Here is a 27,727-nt window from a genome sequence, read left to right as displayed (position 1 = left end):
CCTCGAAGCCTTAATTTTTGTGCTGATAGCTAACACAGCAGTGAGTTTAGGAAGTTGTGTTTTCATAGTGTCTGTTGGGACTATTAGACAAATCAGAAGCAGCAAACCAATGCTACGCCCAATGCCAAGAATATAGACTAAAAAAATGATAAAAGCAAGTGGAAGGGAGACTAGATTGCTCAAAGGAAGGGAATGGAACACAGCCCTTTGGCTGACTGTCCTAACAAGATGGAAAGTCATTGCAGCATTAGGAGACGGGGAGAGACTTTAGGAGAGGCTCATGTCATCTGCCTTCTTGCCCTCCACATATAATTAAAGTGATGACCACTTGTCCACACTGGTTTTGTCACAGATCTGCTTCTGAACTGCATTAGACCCAACCTTAGAAATGTGATGAACAGAATTGTCCCAAGTCGTTACACTCAACAACGGTGTGTCCTGAGATCAGAAACGTATCATTGACTTGTCTTTAACACCTTCCAAGCGAGACCTCCCCTCTCACAGCCTTAGACCCACATCTGGGATAGTCTGGGGGCCTGGCACATAAAAATAGACTCGTCCAAGCCAATGGGCAGCTTTGTATTGAGTTCAATGGGCTTGGGCTGAAGATCCATGGAAAGAAAGTCTCTAGAGACTGTTGCACCTTCTGTTCAGCTGGACAGATAGGGGGGTCTTGGAGCAGGTAGCTGGGCAGAGGGGGAGGAGGGTGGCCTGTTGTAGAAGGATTAGGGAAATAATCATACATACAGCAACATAAGATCAACTAGGCTCAGGGCCAGGAGTTAACAATAGCTCTTCATGGGGAGAGTGTGACAGTCAGACAGCAGAGGAGCTGTAATTAAGCAGCTTTGCTGAAGGGAAAGGTCAGAGTTCCTTTATATGGTTACTTCCTTCACGCTCCGCCCACCCCCATTAGTGTATTAGTAGGACAGATATCCAACTTCCTTGAAGTTTTCCAAACCTCCTGCCACTGGCATCCAGCCTGGTGCAGAGACTGGTGCTAATGTGGCCCCTAAAGCCGTAAGAGCTGGCTCATCCTTGATTGGTTTCAAAGGCCCTGGGTCTCAGCCAGAGGTCAGGGGTCTATTAGAGGAGCAGGGAGGTTCTGTGGCCTGCGATGTGCAGGAGGTCAGACTAGATGATCATGTGTGGTCCCTTCTGACTTTAGTCTAGGAGTCTGTAGGTTGTGAGTTTAGCTGTTCAGACTGCACCTGTCCCCTTGGCCTGGCTTTGGTATTCACCTCCTGTGCTGCTGTGAACGCTGCCTCTGTTGGGTCTGGCTTGAACATCTATCCCCAGCCAGCCTGATCCCATGCCTGGTTCGATGCCATCAGCAGTGGCTTATGTCCCTCTGCTGCCTTGCTGCAGTTTGCTGCAGGCTGTGGTTTTGGCTCCTCTCCCAGCAGGCTTTTGGCGAGGCAGTTTTTGCCTTTCCATTCTGAGTAAGTCAGTTACTTAGCGCCATACAAAAGTGCCCTCAAACATATCCGAGTAGAACACGCCCTGCTGGGTGGTGACTGGAAAGCCATTGGCAGCCAATGGCTCTTTGGGCGATGAGTTGGGCAGCTGTTCGCCTCACTGGACTTCCCATTGCAGCTGGTTCTGGTGGACCTCTTAGAGAGGCCAAGGCCTAGGAGATGGATCAACGATGAGGCACTGTCGAGGTTGAATCCCAACCCTGTCACTCCGAGTGCAGAAGGTGGGGACCCACAAGGATTTTAAAAATTAATACTGGCCACTCCAGGCTTGTAATAAACTCCCAAGGTCACAGCTTTTCTCTGACCTTGGCTTGATAAAAGCTGCCACCACCCAAATGCAACCAAACTGTCTTTGAACCCAGGAAGGAGCACTTGGGAATTCCTCCCTGTGGGGTGCCCTCAAGCCTTTTTACCGTCCCTCTGGGGAAGAACTGAAAAGGAAACAAAGGAAATTAGCTGTGGCTACCAGCTAATCAAACAACATGCAGAAAGCTCTTGGGACACCAAAAATCTAATCCTGTTCTTAAAAAAGGTAAATTTTATTAAAAACAAAAAGAAAGAAAATCCATCTGGAACTTAGGCTTTTGCTAGATTTTAAAAGAGCAATTCCAAAAGTCAAGCATCCAAAATAGTTTTCTTGAGGGTTCAGCTTAAAGATTACAAGCAAACAAAAGCATCTGGGGTTAGCACAGAGGAGCCCGCAAACCAATAAGAAATAAAATAATTCTCATTGCATCTAGTTAAACATTCTGATCTACTTACACATTGGAGTTCAGATAAGTACGTCTAGGCATGATCTGATGACTTATAATCATACCTGGCTTAGCTGCATATAGCATGGCTGCCCTGGCCCTTAAGCCCAGAGAGAACAAACAAAGGGAAAGTTTATTTCCCAATTTTGAAAAGTTCTACCTTCCCAGTGGCTCTTTTGGTCAGGTGCCCACTTTTTTCTTTACCTGGGGGACTTTTTAACCCTTTACAGGTAAAGCAAGTAAAGGACAGCTACCAAGAGGAATTTTACAGCTAAGTGACTGGCTAGGTGCCCATCAAAGGGAGGTACCTCATCCCCCTTTATCACAGGAACGTTGGCAGAACTATCTGAGGGGAGCGTGTGCTGCTAAAATAGTTGGACACATGGTCTGTGATCCACTTCTTACCACTAGCACCAGGACCTACTCCTGTCCCCCATTTACCCTCATGGAACTGCACTTCCACGCCATGCATCTGATGAAGTGGGTTCTAGTCCACAAAAGCTTATGCCCAAATAAATCTGTTAGTCTCTAAGGTGCCACAAGTACTCCTCATTGTTTTTACTTCAGAGATCTTCCCATGGAGGAGACCCTCTGGAACATGGGGATCAAACCCATGGTCCACCGAGCCTGCTGTCCTATCTCTGAGAGGGACCAGCAGCAGCTGCTGCAGAGGAAGGTGTAATTTGGTCCCACGTTTCCAGAAAAGAGTTGGTGAGAGCTCTCGTCTCTTTTCATCGTCCTCCCCCATCCATCTGTTTGGCTGTATGCAGGGAGCTCCTGGTTATGCTAATAGAACCTATGAGCATATCAAGTAAGGAACGTGTGTTTGAATAATACCCATTGTGGGGCACTGGCGCAGATTTTAAAATGGGACTTGACATGGGGAAACAAAACTCTCCTGTTGTTTGGGAGAAGACAAGTAATCCCTAAGGGGACTTCAGTTATTGCCAAAAAATCCCTGTCTGTTGCAAACGGCTTTGATTCCCCAGCCCCCGCACTTGTTTGTGCACAGAAGGAGAGTTGTTTTTTTAATTTAAAAAAGGCTTAATTTGGAAGGGAAAAAATCTGTTTAAAATTAGAAGAAGGAAAAAAAAGAAAAGCCAACCAACAAACGATGTTGCTCAAGCGTGGAGGACACACTGTTGGCTATGCAGGGGAAAATGCTTGTTAAAAAAGTCTCAAGAAACCTCCCACTTGATTTATTCTCAAATAATTTGTTTGAAACAAAGAATTAATGTATTTGTTGGAATGTTTCATATGTGCCATAGGAAGATGCCATGTGCCAGGTGCCACCTCCTTCCCATGCTCCCCTTCCACCAGCGGTTGCACTGCCCACAGTCACTGTTTTCACCATGCCTCCTCCTGCTTGCACAGCACTGGGGGAATTTGCTGCAGCTGCCTGACACAAGCGAAGGGCTGTAAGTCAGTGACCTTAAGAGCACCCTGGTGCCAGATGGCAAGGGGACCCCTGCTATTTAACAGTAAAACTCAGCTGGCCTGACCAGCTCAATACACCTCAGATTCTGTCATCATATTTGTTTAAAAGGTGGCTTGTAATATGTCATTTGAAAAGTAGTTACAAACTGGTCTTTAATATTGCTATGAAATGTACGTAACAAGGCTGTATGTGGACTTACAGATACACTATCGGATTTGTCTTTTGGAGTCCAAAGGAGACCAACTTAGGTTTTTTCCAGACAAAGGAAAATGGCCAATGCTTCTTGGGCTCGAATGCAAATCACGCCAGGTGTGGCCCAGAGTAATGGGCTCTTCGATGGCAGGTAGACTGCAAAAAGTAACACGGTGTTGGCTTCCTGGTGGACAGTGTACACGGAAAGCGAGTCCCCAGGAAGCCTCCCTGACTTTGAAAACAAAGAAAAATTTTGAGGGTATAAGGAACTGCTGAAAGACATTGGGGGTATCCACCGCTTAGGGGACAAAGGGGGAACAGCACTTTCTGAGTTCAGGAAAAGTGGACCTCTTGCACCGGGAGTCAGGAGTCGTCAGAAATGGATCATAGATGTGAAACATGCTGAGACAAAGATTGGAACTTGCTGAAATGAAGCTTAAGTCAGTAGAAAGCAGGTTTGGGTTGGGTTTCCTTGTCGCCATGCTCATCTCTTCTGTTCTTCCTTAGGATTCCTTCAATCTCTGCTCCTTGTTAATAAACAACTTCTTGTTTTATTACAAACTCATCTCAGGGCTGTGTACTAAACTGAAGGGTAAGATCCTCAGCCAAACTACCAGGCTGGTGTGCGCTCTGCCTCTTTGGAAGCAGTGAACTTGAGAACTTCTGGGAGGGTCCAGTGAGAAAAGCTGGGCACTGCAGGGGGGCTCAGGACTCAAAGAACTGTTGGGGTAACCAGGCTGGGGGAAGCCTGAATCAGGCCATTGTGCTCTGAGCAGATGGCTGGTGCCTCGACTCTGAGCAGAAGCTGCATAGCACAGAAGCACCTGGGGTTATAGGGCAGGCAGGGACACGGCCCCTCACTGGTCTGGGTGACCCCCACAAATCCCATGCACCTCTCCTGCCAGGGGCTGTTCCAGGGTAGATCAGAGGTGTGCTGTCAGAACAGGAGGTGCAGATAGTTCATTCCTACATGCTAGCTATTCCCTCACACAGCAGCTCCCTCCTCTTCACCCTGTCACCAGGCTTTGTGCTGGTTTAGAGATGAATTCACCCTCACAGCTCCCATTGACTTGAGTGGGTTTGTGCTGAGATGGGTGAGATCAGAATCAGACCCCACTGAGGTTTTGCTTAAGTGGGGGCTGAGCAGTGAGCCCAAGGGTTGGCCCCACTGAAGCACGTGTGTCTGATCTGCCTGTTTCCTGCATTTCCATTTCAACCTCCGTTTGCTCTTGACCCAGGCTGACAGTTCTTGATCCCTCCCCCTGCCTCCCCACGTGGCCTTTTCAGCTAAGCTGTTCCATCGGGGCTACTTGGGCTTGTCCCCAGCTCTGCCTCTTTGAGCAGGACATTAAGTAACTGGCCCAGAACGTCCCCAGCAAGCTCTACAAGGCCAAAGTGTCTCCTGCATCTCTGTGCAAGGAGCCTTCAGTCCTTCCCACTGACCGACTAACCCTTGGAAAGGCTGAGTAAGGGGCGTGATGGGGTCTTCATCACTGTCAATTTTTAATTCAAGAGTGGATGCTTTTCCCAGAGAGAAGCTGCAGTTCAAACAAGAGCTATGGCAGGGGAAGTTCTATGGGTTATGCAGGAGGCCGATCTACATGATTATAATATAATCCTTGCTGACCTTGGAATCTATCTACCTGTGGAACATGATGGACTGAGGCCTAGCAAGACAATGTGTTGCCATGGTTAGCGCGTAAGGCTGGCTGGCAGGAGAACTGGGTTCTCTTCCTTTTTCTGACACAGCCTGGGCACCTGATCTCTGCTTCCTTAAGTTCTCGGTCGGTCTGTCTTTCGCCCATTCGTCTCAGGCTCTCCCCAGGGTAGCCGAGTGACCATGCAATGCCCCCATCAACACCCAACTATTGCAAATAAATGAGAGTCAAGGTCTGGCAGGTGTAGTGTCCCTGCTGTACCAGGGCAGCTGACAGGTGCTGATTCAGCACATTCCCCCAGCAGCCCCCTTCATCCCCGCCCCCTGTGCAAACTTGGCAAGTGCTGGCAACCTGGTGGGTGAATTCCCCTCTGTGCTATGGGCCGGGCTAAGCAGGGAGGTGGAATGAATCTGGCCCAGCAGATATAAAGAAGTGTTTCATACTAAACACATCTCTCTGATCTAATCCCTATTTAAACAATGCTAACGCACAGGTGAGGCAGACTGGTTTCTAGCTATGCATTCATCAGGGTTCAGTGTGGCCTATGGGCCTTGGCATGAGCTGGCATCTGGCCTGCCAGCGTCATAGTGGGTGGGGAATGGAAGGATCTTTTACAGCCTGAGGCTGCCATCCTGGTGCCAGCCAGGCCTTTCCTGTCTCTGTGTTGGGCTGTGCCCAGGTGTGACATTAACTAGGAGTGGTGAGAAATGAGGAGTGAATGGCAAGGTCAACTCTTTGTTTGCTGTCTTGTTGCGTTCGGCCTGCTTTCCATCTCTTCCCGGAAGGGCTGGCTGCTCCTTCCTTCTAGTTCCTGCCAGTGGGGCAGTCAAATTGATTCTGATCATTTCTTTAAGTTGCTCCTTGGCTATAAACAGAAACACTTTCTTCTTAATGCGGTTTTAATTCTAGAATCGAACAGTTATTAGATCGTTGTCCCCTATTGAGCTGTTTTGCCTCTTCTCTGCTAAAGGAATCAATCGAACAGGTATTCACCACATGTGTCGGTTTATGCAACTCATTTGCCAGAAACACGTGTAGTGAGGGGGTGGATATGCTCTGAATCCATACACATGTCTGTACCCATCCAGGCAGAGCCACAGGTATGTCCGAATCCACACACACACAAAATCCATGTGTGTATGGATTAACATATTCGCACAGATCGCCACACTTACCGCACTCACATGTATGTGTGAATCTGTACTCTTGCAAATCTATACATGGGAGGAGGGCTAGCTCTGTGGTTTGAGCATTGGCCTGCTAAACCCAGGGTTGTGAGCTCATTCCTTGAGGGATCCATTTAGGGAACTGGAGTAAAAAATCTAGGGATGGGTCCTGCTTTGAGCAGGGGGTTGGACTAGATGACCTCCTGAGGTCCCTTCCAACCCTGATATTCTATAAGTGTATGTATGAAGAAAGAGCCACATGCATTGAGAACCTGCACACTCCCGCAAATTTGCACGTGTTTACAGGCACACACAGACAAAACCACACGTCTGAATCCATAGTTGTACAAAACCACTGCTGTATACGCATCCCTCGACGTATGCCAGGTATATGTGCACACACCACACATGAATATAATACTCACCCATCCCCTTCCCCAAAATCCCATACACAGGCTCACTTGGACCTCATGTGCCTGTTACAAGATCACTGCCATAGCACAAATATATATACATCTTGGTAGTCCATCTACCAATATATATACACACACACAGGAAAACACCAAATATCTCGGCTCAGAACCCATGGCTCCCGTTCTGTGTGATCAATCCCCCTTGGACTCTCTGGGGCAGCGTCCACACAAAGATCTCTGTGTGGTTTGTAGCACAGTTGACCCACTGAGTAAAGTACGCAGATTGGAACATAGGATAATCACCTCTGAGCCAGCTGTGGGTACATCTAGACCAGTGTCCTGTCTCAAGGGGAGGGGACAGCCCCAGATATAGCAGAGGGAGATATGAGAACCCTGCAGTAGCAGATGTGGGATAATCTACTCCCCACTTAGGTCTGCTGCTGGTCTCTAACAGCTAGTGATTGGCTTAAACCCTGAAGGACGTGGTTTAACATCGCTCTAAAATCGTTATCCTACTAAATCATTAACGTGCACGCACGGAGGAGACTAAAAGCAGAGCTACATGTACATGGTGCACACCCTGACATCCAAGCACGGAAACCATATGTGTGCTTTTTGACACACATACTGATATGTGCCAGATTCAGCCCTGCCCACACCTGGCTGTGCACTCCCCTTCTGACACGAGCACGGACATGCTGGCAAAAACATACTCACATGTACATCTCCTATCATACATGCACTTATGGTCACCGGTTCACACACAATCATACAGCCCTGCACAACTAATACACCCATCATGCGCACACACTGATATACACGCTACACCTATTCTAGCTGTCCGCACGTCTGCATGGGAGTATGGCTGTACGCACGGGAACATGCACCGCCCAGCTAAAGGTCTAGGAGGGAGACCAATTAATGCCCAATCCGGCTGGAGGCAAGTCTGAGCGCTCCCACAGTAAACAGCTGCTTAAAGGAGATTTCATTTTATGCAGCATTAACAGGCCATGGGGCTGAGTGGAGAGGTGTGATCAGCTATCAGCAGGACCGGCGCTAGGGTTTCTGGCGCCCTAGGCGCCGGGACATTTCGCCGCCCCGCGCGCGGGTCTAGTGGCTCTGGCGGAGCTGCCGCAGGCATGCCTGGCTTTGCAGTCCACCGAGAGCCACGTCCTGACCCCCGGGGGGGGCTGCCCTGGGCTGCCGGGCTGTGGCGGCGGCTCGCTGATCCGGGAGGGGGGGCCCTGGGCTGCGCGGGCTGCGGCGGCAGCTCGCTGACCCCGGGCTTGGGGGGCACCCTGGGCTGCCGGGCTGCTGCGGCGGCGCACTGACCTCAGGAGCGCACTGACTCGTTCGGGCCCTGAGCCGGGGGACACCTTGGGCTGCCGGTGGCAGGCAGCTGCTGCCGCCGGCAGCTCAGCCCCTCTAGCAGCAGCGGCTGCAACCATTTAAAAAAAATTTTGGGGGCACCACTTTTTGGTGCCCCCAAATCTTGGCACCCTAGGCAACCGCCTAGTTCGCCTAAATGGTTGCACCGGCCCTGGCTATCAGTTTCACTGCCTGGTGCTGGCAGGCACAGAACTTCTGCCCTTGGTGCTGGTGCCAAGAGCTAATCCTGCCCTCAGGGTGCCAAGGTGGTGAGAGGTTTTTGGGGGAAGTGGAGCCGGAGGATGTCCTCTCACAGCAGCTCTCCTTTCTGCCTGGCTTGTCACTTATTGAGGGGCCAGGCATGCCTGGCATGAACTGACAACATGCCATTTAGCTGTGCCAGTCATCCGATGCCCTGTCGCGTCCTGGGGGGCAGGTCCCACATGGAGCAGCACAAGCCATACAGGGAATGAGAAAGGCTCGAACAATGGCTTCATTGTCTCCCTGATTCTGATTCCTTAGGCCAATTCCTCAGCTCCATTCTGGCCACTTTGCCCAACTCTGGCTGTGCCAAGGGGCCGGAAATGTGGCCGAGCCAGCTAGCTCAATACTGGCCCAGGTTTGCCTCTCCGTGTGGAGGGCATGGCTAAAATATAAACTCTTTGGGAGAGGGACTGCCTGCCACTGTGGGTTTGCTGCAGTGTTTAGCACAATGGGGCCCCCACGGCGCTCCCGCAGTAAATATGAAGGATAATAACAGCCGGGGGAGGGTGGGCAGCCAAAGTGCTACAGCACTCCAGCAATCCCTTGTTGCCAGAATAGCCCATGAGGGCTATTACCAGCTGGCATAAATTAGAGCAACCTCGAGGTTGCTTAAAACGTGGGCTGAAGAGTGAGCTGGCCCCCGGCAGAGCCAAGGGTTGGCAGAGCAGAAAGGCACTTTTGCTTCCTCCTTGGTCACTGTGTGCCGCACAGCTGGGACAAACCCAGGGATCGTGGGCCATGCCTCTGTCTCCCTCCCTCCATGTCTCTCTCTCTGACTCTCCCTCTCACTTTGTTGTCCTGGAAGTACCAGCCTGCTGCTGGAGCTGTCACATCCTCTTGGCTCTGATCTCACCCCTTCGCCTCCCTGCAGAGAGCTGGGGAATGCTCCTGTCTGCTGAAGGGCAGGGTCCATGTCACAGCACCCAAGGGAAAGTCTGCTCTAGTGGGTGGGAGGGGGGCACATGTCTCCTAGGGCAGGTCTCAGCCATGACTGCTGCTGCCCCTGCCCATCCAGCAGCCTCTAAAGAAAGAAGGAAAAGCAAGGCCCAGCGGGGAGGGGGAATCTCAGAGACTGACAGTCTGGGGCCAGGAGCCAGTATTCCTGGAGCCCTCCTGATGCGGTTGAGCAGAGGTGGCTTGTCCTGGGGTGGGCTCATGGGTGGGTGGGTCACTGGGGAGGTGACGACGGCCTCGGGGGGAGGCGGGGAAAGGGGATGAAATAGAGAACGGGGAATGGAGATGGAAAGAGGAGAAAAGTTTCTGACCCAGAGGCCGAGAGAATGCAAGGGGACAGCCACGCAGACACCTATCTGCCCCAGGGCTGCCTTGTGCAGCAGGGCTCCACCTGGGCCCCAGGTGTATATTCCTGAGTGCCTCCCATGTCTCGGCCCTGCCCACATACGCTCTGGAACAGTGGAGCAGGTGTGGGTGGCACAGGCTGTCAGTGCACAGCTGAGGGACCCATTCCAGGCCAGGATCCTGGACAGCGACTGTCTGACCAATCCCAGGGCACCTACGACTGTCCCAGCGACAGCCCTGGTGATTGAAATGCAGTGTGAGGCTGCATAGAGTCACCCCAGAGTAGGTAGTATTGGGGCCAGCGGTGATATCCAAGGCCCTTGGCGGCGGGCGTGACCCCACTGCCCATCCTGCTATCACAGCTCTAGTGCAGGCTTCTAGCAACTCTTTCCTCCAGACGTGACTGTCGATCTACTCCCTCTGCTTCTACAGGTGCTGAGCACTTGTCCTCCTCCCCAGGCGATGGGTCCCCACTGACCTCCATGCTGTAACCTCCCAGCTCCAGCTCAGCTGCCTGTTGCCAATGCTCAGATGCCAGAGGCCAGCGCTTTGACCAGTGCCGCCAGGTGGCTCTCCCCACTCCCCAGGGGCAGGGCCATGGGGCTCTCTGTCCCCATGTGGCTTTGGCTGCTGCATGCCGCCACGTGCCTCGCCAGCAGCCTGAACCCCAGCTACAGCACAGTGGCCAAGAAGGAGATCAGCACGGAAGGGGACCTGGTCATTGGGGGGCTGTTCCCGGTGCACGAGAAAGGCAGCTCCAACGAGGAGTGTGGCAAGATCAATGAGCACCGAGGGATCCAGCGCCTCGAGGCCATGCTCTTCGCCTTGGACGAGATCAACAAGGACCAGCGCATCCTGCCAGGGATCACGCTGGGAGCCCACATCCTGGACACCTGCTCCAAGGACACCTATGCCCTGGAGCAGTCTCTGGATTTTGTCCGTGCCTCCCTGACCCGAGTGGATGGCTCCGAACACATCTGCCCTGACGGCTCCTACGCCATCCATGATGACGTTCCCATGGCAATTACCGGGGTCATCGGGGGCTCCTACAGCGACGTCTCCATCCAGGTACTACGTGCACAGAGGGCAAGCTGGGGCCATGGGGATTAGAATGAGGGGGCATTGAGGCCACTGGCAGTGGGATCTAAGGTGACCTCTGTGTGGCCAGTCTGACTCTAACTCTGGTTGGCAGGGTGTGAATGTCATTACACTCGGCTGGCTACGTGGTATGCTATAGTATGTGCAAGGAGTCTGGAGGAAGGGGGGGTCTCAATCCAGATCCTGGTCACCAGGTGCTCGCATCACAAGAGCTGGTGCTCGCTGGCATAGTGTCAGCAGAGATGCCAAGGACTAGATGACTGTTGGACCCCTAGCTGATGGTCACTCCAGGTTGGATTTGAAGGGGTATGAGGTGCAGCCATCCTGTCTGTACCTGTTTGGGGGATAAGCAGGGGTCTGAGCGTATGGGTGTGACCTCCACACCACAGGCCACATCACTGTCCCAGGAAATGAGCGCATGGGTTTGACCCCTGCGCAACCCCAAGGAATGAGCGTATCTGGCTTAACCTATCCTGTATGCTCCACCCTCCCCTCCCGCAGCCTGAGAGGATTGGTGCAGCCCCACACCTGGCTCTCTCATTGCCCCTGGCATATGCTGATTTCTTTAGTGCCCAATTTACCATTTAGAAGTCAGTCTCCTCCTGACCCGTTGCGGGTTTTACCCCTGCTCCCATGCGTGCACACCCATGCCACTCACCACTGTCCAGCCTGTACACTGGAAAACATCATGTGAGTCGCAGGGAAAGAGCCACAGACATTCCTGGGTGACACAGTGCTGGCTTGGGGCCTGTCAGTTTAACTGCAGCCTCTCCAGCCTTTTAAGAACCTAAAATGTCTCTCTGGGCTTGTGAGGGATCTGGGCATGTCAGCCCAGGCAGAGTGGACATGGTGTGGCACGTGGTGCAGGGGTCATACCCCATACGTTCAGACCCCTGGGATGGTGATGTGGTGCGATGGTCAGACCTGTACGCTCAGATTCCTGGGATGGTGATGTGGCATGTGGTGTGGAGGTCACACCCTTACACTCAGATCCCTGGGATGGTGATATGGCACATGGTGTGGTGGTCACACCTGTATGATCAGATCCCTGGGATGGTGACATGGTGTGGTGGTCACACCTGTACATCCAGAGCCCTGGGATGGTGACGTGGCACATGGCATGGAGCTAACACTTGTATGTTCAGACCCCTGGGATGCTGATGTGGCACATGACATGGAGGTCACACTTGTACGTTCAGACCCCTGGGATGGTGATGTGGCATGTGGTGTGGAGGTCACACAGCTCAGACTCCTGGGACGGTGATGTGACACATGGTGCGGAGGTCACACACCTGGATGCTCAGACCCCTGAGACGGTGATGTGGCATGTGGTGCGGAGGTCACACCTGTACATTCAGACCCCTGGGGCGGTGATGTGGCACGGGGTGTGGATGTCACACCCTGAGACCTGGTGTGTGCTTGTAGCAAACGTGTATACACCCATATGTTGAACACTGAATGCCTTTGAACTCTTCCCAAGCACAGACCCTGCGATTTGCCCTGACCTCGTCCACATACTAGTATTTTCCAAGCCCTTTCTCCTTGCTGTGACCATGACGTTAAACTCAGCCTAATTCAGCTCCCTGCCTGGGCAGGATGGGGGTGGGCTTTTTATAGCACAGCAGCCATGTTGTGCCTTCCCTACCCTGCCACGACGCCTCCCTCTCATGGAGAGCACCTTCCCTCCACCCCCAATTCCACACAGGTTAGTGGGGGCCTAGATCCCAAAGTGCTCAATAGCCGGGGCTCCCAACCACCACGGTACTTAGCAGCTGCTCCCAAACTCCCTGCTGCATTAATGCTGTAATTAATGCAAATTAATCTCTCATTATCCTATTCAAAGCCTGGCCCAGGGAAGCAGGGAGCGTGGCTAGGTGAGCCGGCGTGGCAGCCAGCCTGGTGCCAGGGCTTTGGGGCACTGAGCCAGGCGTGCAAGAAACTGAACCGAGAGTCCAAGTGGAGCTGGCTCCTTGCAGCAGGCCTGTGTGGGAGAGCCACTCATTCAGCAGAGCCCTGTGCTGCTGCGGGGGCGGGGGGGCACCAGTGCCCATTAGCAGTCCTTCTCTCCCTTCCCTCGCTCTCATGCTCTGCCTCAGCTCTGACCCTACTTGCCTCCCTGCAGGAGGGGCACCTGGGGGCCCCACTGAGCACACCTGAGACTCCACCATCTGTTGTTAGCATCAGCTGCTTTCCCTCAGGCCTCCTGGGCCAAATGCCTCCCCTTGGGGTAGCTCAACTGGAGTCGGTGAGACGCAGGGCCCCTGGCTGGCTGGCGAAGAGACACAGAAAAGGAAGGAGACTTTCATTCATTTATAGCCCCACTCCCTCCCCTGAGTGGGTGAATGTCAGGCAGCATCCCTACCCGCCCCACATACCTCTAGCCCCTGTCCCGCGAGATTGCGCCAGCAATCTGCCTTCCCTTCCTGCAGGGCCTTCTTTATGTACTCTCTGGGATTCCCCTCCCAAGCAGATTGCTGCACAGCTGAGGCGAGCAGCTCTCCTTTCCCTTCCAACCCAGGATGATGCCCCCCTGAGCCAGGCTGTCGGGGAGCCCTCGGCCCTGAACCAAGGGGTCTGCAGGGATGGAAAAGGGGACAAGCAGGCAGTGGGGAAGGGAAGCAAGGCAGGAGAAAAGGGAGGTGGGCCAAAGAGCGGGGAGAGGCTGCAGGAGCTGAAAAGATGGGGGTACAGGAGCTGGATGGGCAGTTGTGATGTATGTTTGAAGTGCCATGAATAGCATTGCAGTGGGGCTGTAGGAAGTAAAGGGAGCATTTTCTCTTTGAAGCTATTGTAGATGGAGCAAGAGAAAAAGGAGGAGGGGAAGGAAAGAAAGGGATGGGGGAGGGATGGATGGACAGATAGAAATGATGATGAGGCCTGACAGGTAATTAGATCCATCCACAGCCCAGAAGGTGGGTAAATCCATCGCTGGGCAGACGAAAGGAGTGGGAGATCGGCAGCGAGATCATTAGGCAGCTCATTAAAAAGATAAGCAGCTGATTAGCTGCAGTTGCAGACACTGTCCAGGGCTGGGGATAGAGCTGCACAGCACTGAGGAGAACTCGGAGCCGTTTATTAATAATTCTGGGCTTTCCTAGTGCTGCGTGTGTCTCCTCCAGGCTGCAATAAAGCAGAGCCTGCTCGCAGTCTCCCCTGGGCTGAGCACAGAGAGCTCCAGGTTTGATCCAGCTGAGACATCACATTTCTGAGGCCTGCATTGAATTAGCACCTTCCCCCACCCTGACAGCAGCACATGCGCTCTCCGGTCTTTCCTCACTGGGTGCTCTCCCTCTCTCTCAACACTCCTTTCTGGGAGCAGCAGCCCCTCATTCTGCAGGGTGGCTTGAGGACCATTGGCTGAGTCCAAGGACAATGCAGCCTGCCCAGCACTGGGCCCAAGGTGGCTGTGAGCTCAGATGCAGGGCCAGTGTGGCCCCAAGTGTAAATTAGAGCAGCCCCAGGCGCTCAGCCCTATGCTGTGCCTGTGTAGGGGGGATTTCCAGCCACTCATGGTGTCTGTATCAGCCCCTGTATGTTTCCAGAGCTGTGCAGGGTTGGATCTCTCCTTGCCTGTCTGTGCTATGCCAAACACCTTTGGCAGGTATAATTCACCTAGCTCCCCATAGCCCCCCTGGAGGAAAAGTCAGTGCTGCATGCTTTCTTGTTTCCAAGATTATAGCTAATGCTAATCTCTGTTATCCAGAATGGCTTCCAAAGCATTTTCACAGGCTGCAGGCACCCAGCATTGCTCTCTGTTATGGCTCTGACGGTGTAATCTGGATTAATGCAGCAGGACTGCTCACTAATGTGATTGCTAGCTGGATATACAGGAACTGTGCATCAACACTGAGATGCAGCCACCTCGGGTGGAACACAGCAGCTGTTCGAAGCCAGCTAGGCGAGACACCGGAGCCAGTTAAGCCTGCCGGGAGAAAAGAGCAGGAGGGGTTAGGACAGCAAGGTGCAGTTACTGGTGGGAATTTTGCTCGGATGCAGAAGCTGATGCTGCTCTGTTCTTGTGAAAAGCAAGACGAGGTTGTTATCAGTCATGAGTGGTTGGGGACTGCTCCTCTGAAAGGTGGCATTGCTGGCAGCACAGTGCCCCCTACGGCAGTGGATCAACAAAGTCACAAAAGGGTATCACTCCCCAAGGCACCAGCATCACTCCCTCTAGCACCTGTTTTTTCCAGTCTGCTGCTGAGATTATTGCTGGCCAACATGCTGGCTTTGGCCCAGATCCTCCAACATGTTTAGGCTCCTAACTTCCATTGATTCCAAGGGTCCAAATACCTTGGGATCTCTGGACTTTCCCCCCTTCTTTCACTTCACTGAAAACTCCATTAGCTTGGGGCTGAGGGGATGGCTGGGTGTCTCATAACTACCACCTCCCTGATCATTCACCCACATGGCTCTAAAAGAGCTGCATAAGTCACTCCGGCTGAAACTGACCCCTTGGCAGCCTCGGCATGGGCCTCTGCCACTTACTATCCTGTAGCATTGGGCTGATCTTCTGCATAGGGGCAAATTGCACCCACAACGCCTCCTTTCTGCTTAGCACAGGTTTCCTGTTTAATATGGACTTGCCTTGTTCCTGGCCCCCCAGTATGAGCTGAGCCGTTCCATGCAGTGCTTTCTTGCCTTCACGCCGTATAGAACCTTTCCTCTGCCAGGATCTCGAGCCGTTTCACAGATGCATCCCCTCAGTCTTTGGAATTGCAGTCAGTGCAGCTGTGCTGATTTCTACCAGGATTGGATCTGGCCTTGTGTACATTTGGATCACTCCCACCACCTGGTAATCAGCCTCTTCTGCAGCAGTGCATGACAGTGGGGTGGAGGGGCTGGAATTTAGGGAACAGGAGATAATTGCCAACAGCCAGGACCCTAAGTTCAATGAGGAATCTTTATGGACCGCAAGCGGTTGAAATCTAACCAGCATAGTGCCCCCTGGGTATTCACTCGGTCCTGATTCAGCCAGAGGAGAGCGACCTACTGGCACAAAAACAGGGCATTGTGCCACACGGTTCCTTCCTGCAGGGTACAGGGTTTCCTTGGCAGTCTCCTAGCTAAGGATGAGGCCCAAAATTTCCCCTGTAGTTCCATCTGGATGTGATATTCTGTGCACTCCCTGAGTTAACCTGTTGGTTAGTGTGACTGTCCACTGTTAAAAACAGCTGCCATGTTTCACCCCAGAGGTGGCTGCATGGCAGCGCTGGTGAGATGATTTTCTTATAAGTGGTTGTAGGCCTGGCTTGACATGGATAATTAGACATGGGTGAAGCCTCATTTCTCAGAAGACAGTATTAAGGATGTAAATGGATCAGCACCCTGAAAACAGAATGTCTGCACTAGCTAAGACAGAGGTGAACCCCAAGGGAACCATTTACAATGGCCAAGATAACAATCAACAAGATGAATTGGGCCCATAAAGATGATGTAAAGAGTAAGTCGTGCGTGGACAGAGCATGCTGTAAGGGGATTGTACAGCCAATCCTTAAACGTGTGATGCAGTGTATACTAAACGCAGTTTAATCTGGAAATGTCTATAGAGGAAGAAGTTTGCTGTGTAACTTTGGGGGGTGTGGTATGCCCAGTCCCCGGCCTCTACTCTTGAGCCTACTCAACTCAAGTGTCATTTGATTGCGTGCCAATAAAAAAACCTCAGTGAGGAGTTCAGAGTTGAACTGAATTCTTAGGAACTGAGGGGATAAGATCTTGGAGGCCACTGGGTGGATAAGGGCTCAGAAGCTACCCCAAAGTACTTCTGAGCGGATAAGGTCTCGGAGGCTACCCCAGAACGGGGCTGGTGGAAGTCACAGGACTCTGCTGTGAGCAATGCAAAGTTCTTGAGACTAGTGGATGCAGACTGAGGCCTGGGCTCTCTAGCATCCATGGCCAGCCTGGTCCTCTAGGTCTTGGCATGGAGTAAACAGCCCCGGAATGGACAGCTGCCTATGCTACCTGGTGAGGTGCTAGATTCCCACCTCAACTGCTAGAACAGGGCCTCATCCTCCCTGATTGAACTAACCTCGTTATCTCTAGCCTGCTTCTTGCTTGCATATATATACACACCTGCCCCTGGAAATTTCCACTACATGCATCTGACAAAGTGGGTATTCACCCATGAAAGCTCATGCTCCAATACGTCTGTTAGTCTATAAGGTGCCACAGGACTCTTTGCTGCTTTTACAGATCCAGACTAACACGGCTACCCCTCTGATATATTAGATTCCCAGTGTGACCTTCCTCGCAAGGCCAACAGTGGCTTGGACTGTGCCTTTGTATGCCAGCTTGGCCTATCCACTTTCAGAGACCCACTGCCTGTCCGCCCGCCTCAGGATTTCACTGGAAAGCTCTTCCTGCCTGGGATTTCGCTTCCAGGGAATGTGTTTATTTCATTCTCTGTGCTTGTCTCCGCACAGAGCGTTTCCCACAACTGTAACGGAGTCAACTTAACCAACAACAATCTCAACGTTCAGGTCCACTGCCCCATCAGCCAGGCTGCTCTCTGCGAACACCACGGCCTCTCTCCGGCAGGTGTAGTGCCGCCACTTGTTCTGGATGACCAGGACTGCCCTCTGGTATTTCTTGTACTGGCTCCTCACACGCCACATCCTGACCAGCGACTGCAGGAGGACGGTAGCTCTCACAGGCCTCACATACATTGCCAGTGCCCTGACCCGCCTCTCCTCCCACTGCCAGAATGAGACCCGGCACCACCACCTCTGGATCACCAGCACGCAGAGCGTTGCTTGGTGCACCATTCGCCGGGTGAGCACCCCTCGCCACCACGACTGGATGGCAATGGCGGATTTCCTGCTGGGGTCCTTCTCTGATGAGGGGGAGAGAGGGGGAGAGATTTCTTTCTGCTGTGAAGAGAAGGCAGGAAACCGTCTGTCGCTACAGGAGAGGCAGCCACAGAATAGCATCCATCTCCTCATTGAGTCAGAAACATTATGCAAACTTGTGATGTAAGAATCCCATGCACTGCTACAGACTAGGGACCAAATGGCTAGGCAGCAGTTCTGCAGAAAAGGACCTAGGGGTTACAGTGGATGAGAAGCTGGATATGAGTCAACTGTGTGCCCTTGTTGCCAAGAAAGCTAACGGCATTTGGGGCTGTATAAATAGGGGCATTGCCAGCAGATCAAGGGACATGATCGTTCCCCTCTATTAGACATTGGTGAGGCCTAATCTGGAGTACTATGTCCAGTTTTGGGCCCCACACTAGAAGAAGGATGTGGAAAAATTGGAAAGAGTCCAGCGGAGGGCAACAAAAATGATTAGGGGGCTGGAGCGCATGACTTATGAGGAGAGGCTGAGGGAACTGGGATTGTTTAGTCTGCAGAAGAGAAGAATGAGGGGGGATTTGATCGCTGCTTTCAACTACCCGAGAGGGGGTTCCAAAGAGGATGGCTCTAGACTGTTCTCAGTGGCACCTGATGACAGAACAAGGAGTAATCATCTCAAGTTGTAGTGGGGGAGGTCTAGGTTGGATATTAGGAAAAACTTTTTCACTAGGAGGGTGGTGAAGCACTGGAATTGGTTACCTAGGGAGGTGGTGGAATCTCCTTCTTTAGAGGTTTTTAAGGTCTGGCTTGACAAAGCCCTGTCTGGAATTATTTAGTTGGGAATTGGTCCTGCTTTGAGCAATGGGTTGGACTAGATGACCTCCAGAGGTCCCTTCCAACCCTGATATTCTATGATTCTATGATCTATTTTCCCCCGTCACTCCTATGTCTGTAATGATCTCAGCTACAGGCCACCAGCAGAGTCTGAACTCAGGGCCTTCTGCACTAAAGCGCAGACTTCTATTGCTTGAGCTAAAGGAAAAGTTCCATTATCTGACAGCAGTAGTAGGCTGCTGTGTTCTATGTGGCTTAGCCCCTAGAAGGGGACATGACACCCACTTTATGTTTATTGAACACCTTTTTGCCCAAACATAGGTGTCCATGCAGGCCATAAATGGGCACCTAAGAGACCAGCCAAAACTAGCTGCCTCATTGGGGTTGATCCAGCTGAACAACCAATCGCAGCTCTGTGAAGCTGCTGACACAGTACCATGCACACTGCCACTTTCAAGGAGTCCAGTAGGGACTTAAAATACCAGCCTGAGCCTGCAGGAAGGGTCTCCTACGCCCGCGGGGTGAGCTGTTGTTTTGGTTGGCCATAGTCACTGGAGAAGGCGGAATCCCGCTAAGCCTGTTGGGGGAGATGCAAGGAGAGCATTGGGGCCGTTGCAGCTCTGAAGGAATGTCTGGGCCTGCCTCTGTGCTCTGCAGTGGGAGGAGTGGAAATGGAGAACCAGGATCAGCTTTCCAGGCCTAGCAGAAAAAGACCATCACAGAGAACCAGAAAGACTCCCAGAGCTGTGCAGCTGTGCTCCGAGCCAGGCTTCCCCTGAAATCTGACCCAGTTTCCCCAGTTCCACTGGTCATGCTACATGTCTTGGCGCTGGCCATTCAGCTCTTGCCAGCTTTTGCCTAAGCCCTCTTTGGCTTCCAAAGTTGGGGGTGTCTAAAAGTGATATGAAGGGAGCCGTTGGGGGGCAGATCTGTGCTGGGTGACACCTGCGACCCCCACTGAGCTGTGCCTGGAGGTTCGAAGTCAAAGAAATCCCACCTGTGAGATGGAAGATACTCACGTCCATAGCTGCTGCCTGATCTGGAGTGCCCAGCTGCTGCAGGGAGTCTAGAGCTGCCAAGAGCTGCCTCTGAGCATCATCCCCGCCTCCCAGGGCAGGGTCTGGGACCATGGAGTTCTTCAGTGCCTTGGCATCAGACTTCTTCCTGGGGCTGCCCTCCAGAGCCTTCATGCCCGCCGTGGAGGAAGGAAAGAGAATTGCTGCTCAGCGTAAGGACGGGAGGGAGGTTTCAGGGCTGACGACTGCAGCCTAGCGAAGGTGAAAAGTCCCCACCACCCATCAGTGAGGCTTCCCCTTGTCAGCACCTGCCAGTGTTACCTTGACTTTCCCCGAGCTTGTCAGGGCTCCAAAAGAACAGGTGCGGGAGCTAGAGCCAGCAGACCGGGTGTGCTGCAATCTGCCTCAGAGATAGGTGTAACTGAGAGCAGAGGTTAGCTCCTAGAGACAGGCGGACATACACAGAGACAGGAGGAGATATGGGACTGTCCAGCTGGGATCGGACTAGTGCACCCGTTAATCCAGGGGCTGGTGCCAGCTGCTGCAGATGACAGGAAGTTAGGAGATAATCTGCTCCAGGGGGAGAGAAATCCAACCCCAGGGCTTGGCCTGGTTGCATTGACTTTAGTGGGCATTGTCTACAGGCGGCAACCCCAGTTATTCAGTTTAATTGCAAGTTTATTCATTACCGCCCTCATCGCCAATGGCTTCAGCCCTTCTGCAGTCAGTGCAATTGCATCCAACCCAACGGTGTTGGTCACAAAGGCCGGTACCAGACACACTTCGAAAATCTTTCCATTTCCTAGCCTGGTTTGGGTGGAAACATAACCCTTCCATGATCAGCCTCTTTGCTCAGGGATGGGGGTGAGTTGAGGAGAAGCAGGGAATTTAATGCTGGAGAGCTGAATGCAATGGAGGAGGAGTGAAGGCAGGCAGTGGACCCCATCCTGAACAAGAGATTGCCTCACCGAGAGTGAGGAGGTGAGTGGAGTCAGTCAAACCTAGGCTTCTCCTCCACACCAACCCTAGGCTTCTCCTCCAGTGGATCCCCCAGCTGTGTCCTGAGAAAGCTACATTCGCCTAGCAGGGAAGGGGAAACCTGCTCCCCATGCTTTGCCATCCTCGGCTTCTCCATTTGCCCCCATTGCCCATGGTTTCGCCAGAAGATCTATCACCTCCTACCCCAAGAGACAATCCTCTCCTCAACAGTGGGCTTGGGGAAGGGACATGGTGCCTATAAAGGGATCTGTGCCTGACAAGTTTCTACTTCTAGGATTGATACTATCCCCCTCAACAGCCAGATATAAGAGAGTGTTATCTGTGAGTAATGCACTCCATACGGGAGGTTTGCTTTCTCATGCCCCCATGAGGCACCTCACATCTCAGGAAAGGACCACGTTTCCATGGGATGGCAGGAGTTCACCTTTCATCAGCTGAGGGTCTTTTAGGACACTAGCATCAGCACCCTGTGGCGAGAGCTGTGATGTTACAATGGACGCTGACATCGCCAGTCAAGCTGGTCAACCCAGGTAATGGATGAGACAACAATAGACCTGCCTTGATCGCTCTGCTGTTAGTTGTTGGCTGGGCTGGAGGCAACCCAGATCCACGTGAGTCACAGATGTGGAAAGCCTTGTCCTCAGAAGGTATGTTCAGGGTTTTTTATGTCCTTGCTGAACCCCAGGGCTCTGGGGGCAGAGTGTGGAGGGGTGAGGCATTGAAGAAACAGCAGGGAGTCAGTGGTTGTTCCTCAGGGTGACTGCAGGAGGGAACATTATCTATCTGTGGCTGGCATCTTCTTCATCATTCTTTTCTCTGCACAGCTGTGAGCATGGGCACATCTATCCCCGTTTTGTTCTCTCTCTCTTACATGCACCTGGCCAAATCCTTCTCTCATGCCAATGTCTTCCCTGGAATCACTGAGCCTTTCTCTCTCAGCTTCAGAGTTCACAACTACCCTTCAGGGGCTAATAGCTGGTGGCTCCTTGAAGGTGGGAGGTTTACATGTATTGGGAATCGTGACCACCAGGATACTGGCTGGCTTAAGGAACAGGTATAGCCCTTCCCTTCTAAGATCTCTGGTTCAAATCTAGCCCAGGGCAGTAGTGGGTGGAAGTCCTGGTGTATGATGAGCCATTTGGGAGCCTCTGTAAGACAAGTTGGTGGCCTCACCTTTGGTTCGCTGTGGACATGGGTCTGTGCTACATTGGGACTGTTTGGAAGCCTGGTGGCAATCTCAGTAAAGAAGCCAGGACTCCATGGCCCTACAGAGAGTGAAAATGCCTCTCGTCCCTGGAGCTGATTGGCCTCTTGAGGGCAAAAGTGAGGCTCCGTGAAGGGGAATGGTCACTGCCGCTGGCTGTGCTGCATCAGCCCTGCAGCTGGCACCTTTCGTCAGTGCTTAATTCTCTTTAACAAAGGTCTGGTGGACATTCCCAGCACCATCCTCCCCTCGGGTTCCTGCTGGGACTCTGGGGGCGGGATGAGCATGTGGGAGCATTGGTGTTACCCGTAAACAGGGCGTATTGCTTTCCATCCTCCCTGCTCCCCTGGGCACACTGCACAGCTCCAGTGCACCTGGCTCTGGCTCTGCTCCCTGGGCCAATCGGGAGAGAGCAGCCTTTCCTGTGACAATACATTGTCCCAGCCCTGTGTTAGGCCTGCAAGTTGTAGAAGGAGTGGGGGGCAAAGGGGAAGGAGGGGAGCAATGAAATGTGTTGCCCTGTGGGATTTCAGTCCCAGCAGTGCTATCATGCTGGAAAGTGCCAATCTCACCCAAGTGGCATTAAAACTTATGAGCATGAGGCAAGGGCAGTGCCAACGAAGGGAAGGGCAGCAGGCAGAATCATGGCAAAGGCAGAGCTGTGCTGACTGGTATCCTTCTAGCGACAGGGTCGTGCTGGCTACCATTCTACCAAGTGGGCTCATAACACAAAGAAAGCTCTGCTGGCCACTAGCGTTTTAGCGAGCAGGCAGGCTCACGGCTGTGCCAGACCGGGATTTCCCTACACACACACACACCTGAACTCCCTCATCTACCCCAGTGGTTAGCAGAGTGTACCTTGTGCTTGGCCTAAGACAAACACTCCCTGGCAATGTTCAACTTCTGTGCAGCCAGATTCCATGGACATTTGAGGGCACCCAGGTCAGTCAGGTCATAGCGGTTCCTAGGATGTTAGCTGCCCACTGATGGGGACAGTCATAAAAAGCACAAGCTTACAGACAGCCTCACTGCAAGCTAAGCAATCCAGGCTCTGGCAGCGCCTTATCACTTCCCCTTTCAGGGGCTTGGTTTGCCCACTTCTAAAATGGGGACAGCAATCCCTGCTAACCTTACCTTCATTTGTTTTTAGCATCACATGAGCTGGAACCAGCAAATTGTGTGGTAGGTCCTAGCTTTTCAAAGGTACTTAGGTATCAACTTCAAGAGGTGTTAGGCACCTAAATACTTTTGAGGCTTTGTACCTCGCTCCCTGTGTGACCACACAATCTCAATATCCTGCGTCCTGTTTCTCCTTCTGGTTCTAACGTTCACTTGTAGCATGGTTCACATTAGACAGTAAGAGGGTAGGGACTGCATCTCCATATGCTTTTGTATAGTGCCGAGCACCATCAGGCCTCAGTCCTGATTGAGACCTTTGTATGGTACCATCATTATGTACATTAATGACTTGCCAATGCCTGGACAGCTTTCTGGAAGTGCCGTCCCTTGACTTTCAAGTGTGTCTGTTGCAAATTGTGAAAATAGGGCTGTTCTCAAGAGTGCAGAGAGCCCAGTCCTAAATTGCACCACACAGGGAGTTCCAACGGTTTGGATCTTGCTGTACTGGGCAAAGGATACCCAGCTCGTATTAGGTATCTCCCCCTTCTACCCAACTCCAGAAGTGCCAGTCGCCAATTTGGTGTAACGGAGCAGAGGTGGATAATGGGGCCATAAACTGGTCAAACAGATCTGATGAGAAGAGGGAAAAGTGGAGAACCCATCAGAGCCCCATCTGACCAGGATTCACTACACGTGAGAGCTGGAGAGAGCCACCGAAAAGCAAAAAGATGATGCCCCACTGGAGTTCACCAGTTGGCGTCAGTCTGCCAACTCCCTGGAGACTGTGGCTGTCGCATGGTGCCGCTCTTTCTGCAGGCTCTGAGGATGTTATGGGGAGGAGGCAAGGATGGGGTTCTGCTGAACAGTTGGCAGTAAGAGGAAGTACCACTGACCTTCATCACATGACACACTGGGTGTCTCTTGCAGGGTTCTGTCCTTCCAAGTAAGATAAGGAAGGCATCCCCAGGTGAGGCTCTGAGTTCTCCTGCCAGATCAGCAAAGGTCTGTCCTAGGTGTCTAGGTACTACTCGGATGTCTAGGTAGCTCCCAGGTACCTCGATACCTCCAAGATATCTCAGTTCCTCCCAGATGTCTAGCCATCTCGTTGGGACGGCCAAATGCTCGAGTACCTCCCAGATGTCAAGATAGCTCCCAGCTGTGTTTGGGAATTCTACCTTCTCCCAGAGAGGAGTTGCCTTCTGCATTTTAATCAGGACTAGTATAACCTGGCAAGATCCCAGCTTGTGCCTAATGGGAGTTGGAGCCCACTGGAACCAGAATGTGACTGGTGGACTGCGGACCTGAGTGTTGTGATCGTTTGGCAATAGGACATGAGAGGGAGTGAATTGTTCTCCAGTAATTTGCACCTCATGTGCCTATGGTCAAGTGCCTTCGATGACAATGCCTGGTGTGAATCAAGGCAGGGTAATTTGCAGTCTCTAGTGCCTTATTGTCATGAAGAGTGTAATAGTCTGTTAAAAACATATTTGTACATGTTAATTAAGCAGTGGAGATTTCCACATCATCGAGGGCTGGGAAACCAGCTCCAGATACCAGCTCTTGCCAGCCAATCAGATCACAGGCTTCCTCTCGCCTGCCTCTTTGACAGTCTGTATTTTTAATAGCCTTATTAGTGCGGATTTTTCCCCTTTGAAGGTAATGAGAATTGCTGCAGAGCATCTGGAATGAGCAGCCAGCGCGAGCTGTTCGGAAGTGAGAGGAAGGGGCAGGCGCCAGCGCCTGTTCTGATCTCAATGGCTGGACGCATGTGGTGGAATATTCTGCTCTGGCCTATTGTTTTTTTCATTCTCCTGTTCTTTCTCTTCATCTGTCTGGGCTGAGAGATGCCTGCACCGCCTCACAGATGAGACTTTTGTAGGGTGGAAGTATTCTGAGATGAGTTGCGGGTGCTCCACCTCTCTCTGCATTTGGCCCCCATGTACATATTCCAATTCCTGAGTCAGACCTGCCTGATCTTGCATGTTCTGGATTCATTTACAGGCAGTTTTTATAAAGTCTCTCACTCTGACAGAGAAGGAGTTTGTGATATTTCAGCAGGAGGTTTAATATCTCACCTCTGATGATGTTTCTGTTGAGATCTCACTCCAGGTGCAGCCTGGCCAAGCCATGCAATGGCCCAGCCTCTGCAATTCCTCTTACTTACCACCTGCTGGCATGACTTCTCATTAATCATTGGCAAGCAGAGTGTGTGTTGGGAGGAAAGCAGGGCCCCAAGCCAGGCAGGGGAAAAGGTTCACAAGAAGGGGATGGCCCAACCTCCTCTCATGGGGGCAGAGGTAGAGGAGAAATCCCCAGGAATGCTCTGGGACTAGAAACCCATTTTGGAGCTCTGGAGAACCCCCTTCAGTGTGCATGAGCAGTGTTTGCTGATCCTTTAGATCTAGTCTTAACCCCTCATGGATGGACTGGGATTCCATGGTGCAAGGGAAATTGGGAGGGGGAGGAACACTGAGAAGTGGAAAGTATCACCCTCCCTGCTAAAGCTGGCAGTCTCATCGTGCCTTAAATCTCCCTACCACCCTGGAAGTCTGATGAAATTCAGCTGCAGCAAAACATCTCACTAACCACACACAGTAATGCCTGAGGTTCAGGGTCACTCATAGGGTTGCCAATCCTCCAGGATTGTCCTGGAGTCTCCAGGAATTAAAGATCATGTCATGATGAAACCTCCTTGAATACATCCAACCAAAATTGGCAACCCTACTCTGGGGGATTAATGACCAGTGCCCAGGATAATTTGCTTCTGGTCACTAACCTCAGCAGGTTGTCACATCCCTCGTGGTTGGAGGCCAGAGTCTCACTATAATGGAGCTATATTTTATGTAGCTCTGATGTGATTATACATTCTGAGAGGGATGCTGTGGAACAATGGCCCTCCCTCCCCTGCCACCACGCCACATGGTGAAGTGGGAAGCAGTTGCCATTTGCATTGCCTTGGCTGTTGGTTGGCATGAAGATGCATGGATGAGGAAGTGGAAACTGCCTTGGGGTCCTTCTGAGCATGGAAGCCCCCTGGGCGTCACTGGACGTTCCTATGCAGAGGGCTGGCAGGATTGTCCCTTCTCCTTTCCACCTTGGGCACGCCCAGAATCCATCCTGGGCAGGAGCTCTAAGAGGCTGTGGCCATAGAAGATGTGATCATCTACCCTAAACCCATCAGTCTTTCTACAAGCGACCTACCTGTGCATGGCGCATTGGCACTCAGCAGAGTCAGGTCCCTGCTCCAATGAGCGTGCAGTCTCCGCTAGACATGATAGTGAGGGATCACGGTAGCCAAGATTTTCTTAGTCTGCACCATTTCTGGACACTGGGCTGTGGTACATCCTTCTCCTGTGTGCATGGTCCTTGAGCCTCCTTCAGCTTAGCCTCAGCATCCAGCTGAAGAGAAACGGTAGCCAAAGGGACTTCAGCTTGAGTTCCCATCTTGCTGCAGGACATTGAAACACAACAAAGTAATTATGCCCATTTCTTCCCTGGCAGCACCCTCTTTGCCAGGGTCTTGGATGTACGGCTTTATGTGGCCTGAGACAAATCCCTGAATCTGTCTCAGCTGTCCTACCTGTAAAATGATGGGGACCATGATAATACTTTGCTGGAATCTTGTCTCATATGTAGACTGTCTTTTTGTTCTGTGCTTGTGCAGCACCTAGCACAATGGGGTTCTGGTCCATAACTAGGGCTCCTAGGCACTACAACAATACAAATAATTAATAATAGTAAATTACTGAATGCTTGGAAAACACTTTGAAGATTATGATGTTCTGTTGTGTTCCCTGCAGCGGATTCTTCTGCTTTTGCAACCGAAGCAGTTTATTTTCCCAAAAAGAGAACAAAATATGAAATATTAAAACCAAACAAAAACAACGCAGAAGAAGCCAACAGCTCGGGATAATTGCTACTCGTTCAGAAAGCTGGAAACCACAATGTAACAGGAGCAGAGACTGGAAGGGAAAAAAATCCAGGTCACTCAAAATAACTGACATATGTGACCTTCACCCTGACAATGAGCATGATGTGACTCGTAGGGAAAGCCTAACAGGTTATCACTCTAGACTGCTGATAATTATCTTCACATCTAATGTTTGAGGTGAAAAAAGGTTTATTGTTCTGAAAAGTATTTTGAAAAGAAATAGCAGGAGGCTCATGTAGCCCCACTACAGGCATCGCTACATTGATAGAACACTCGGGAAATGGAAGGATATGATTGGCTACTGGACTCAGAGAACTCTGAAGGGCCTCATTTTCAACCAATCAAAGCTCTCTAGCCTTCACCGTCCCACATGCTCCTACCTTTCTGACATCACACTGATGTTCATGTTTCCATAAAAGTGATCCAGTAAAAATGGTATGATGAGGGGAGTTCCATGATGATTGTCACTCAGTTGTCTGCCTGGTGCCCTTGTCTGCATCATCCCCATTGCGGAGTCCTCCCAGAGGGCTGATGATGGACTCTCGGACATGGACAGCTTTGCCCTTAGTCACCAGTCTAGGTTTGCTGGCTTGCTTCTCCATCGTGTTGGGGAGGGATGGATACTAGGTTTCTTCCTTCTCTGTCTCATAGGGCACATGTGTGGTTGGATGTGGCTTCACCAGCTGTGGCAAAACCTTTGTCCAAGGTTT

General features: G+C 51.7%; 1 protein-coding gene across 1 annotated transcript in view; it reads left to right on the top strand.

Moving 5' to 3' along the window:
- The window catches only part of GRM2 (glutamate metabotropic receptor 2), a 69,041-nt gene that overhangs the window by 21,081 nt on the left and 20,233 nt on the right, over positions 1-27,727 (top strand). The window contains exon 2 of the mRNA XM_032791157.2: positions 10,461-11,096. Coding sequence (XP_032647048.1) covers positions 10,560-11,096 — 537 coding nt within the window. The 5' untranslated portion in view covers positions 10,461-10,559. The remainder of the gene's footprint in view (positions 1-10,460; positions 11,097-27,727) is intronic.

The sequence above is a fragment of the Chelonoidis abingdonii genome, chromosome 16 (genome assembly GCF_003597395.2).
Source record: "Chelonoidis abingdonii isolate Lonesome George chromosome 16, CheloAbing_2.0, whole genome shotgun sequence".
In the NCBI taxonomy this organism is placed as follows: domain Eukaryota; kingdom Metazoa; phylum Chordata; order Testudines; family Testudinidae; genus Chelonoidis; species Chelonoidis abingdonii.
The sequence above is the reverse complement of the archived record's forward strand: the minus strand, read 5'-3'. Positions and strand labels throughout refer to the sequence as shown.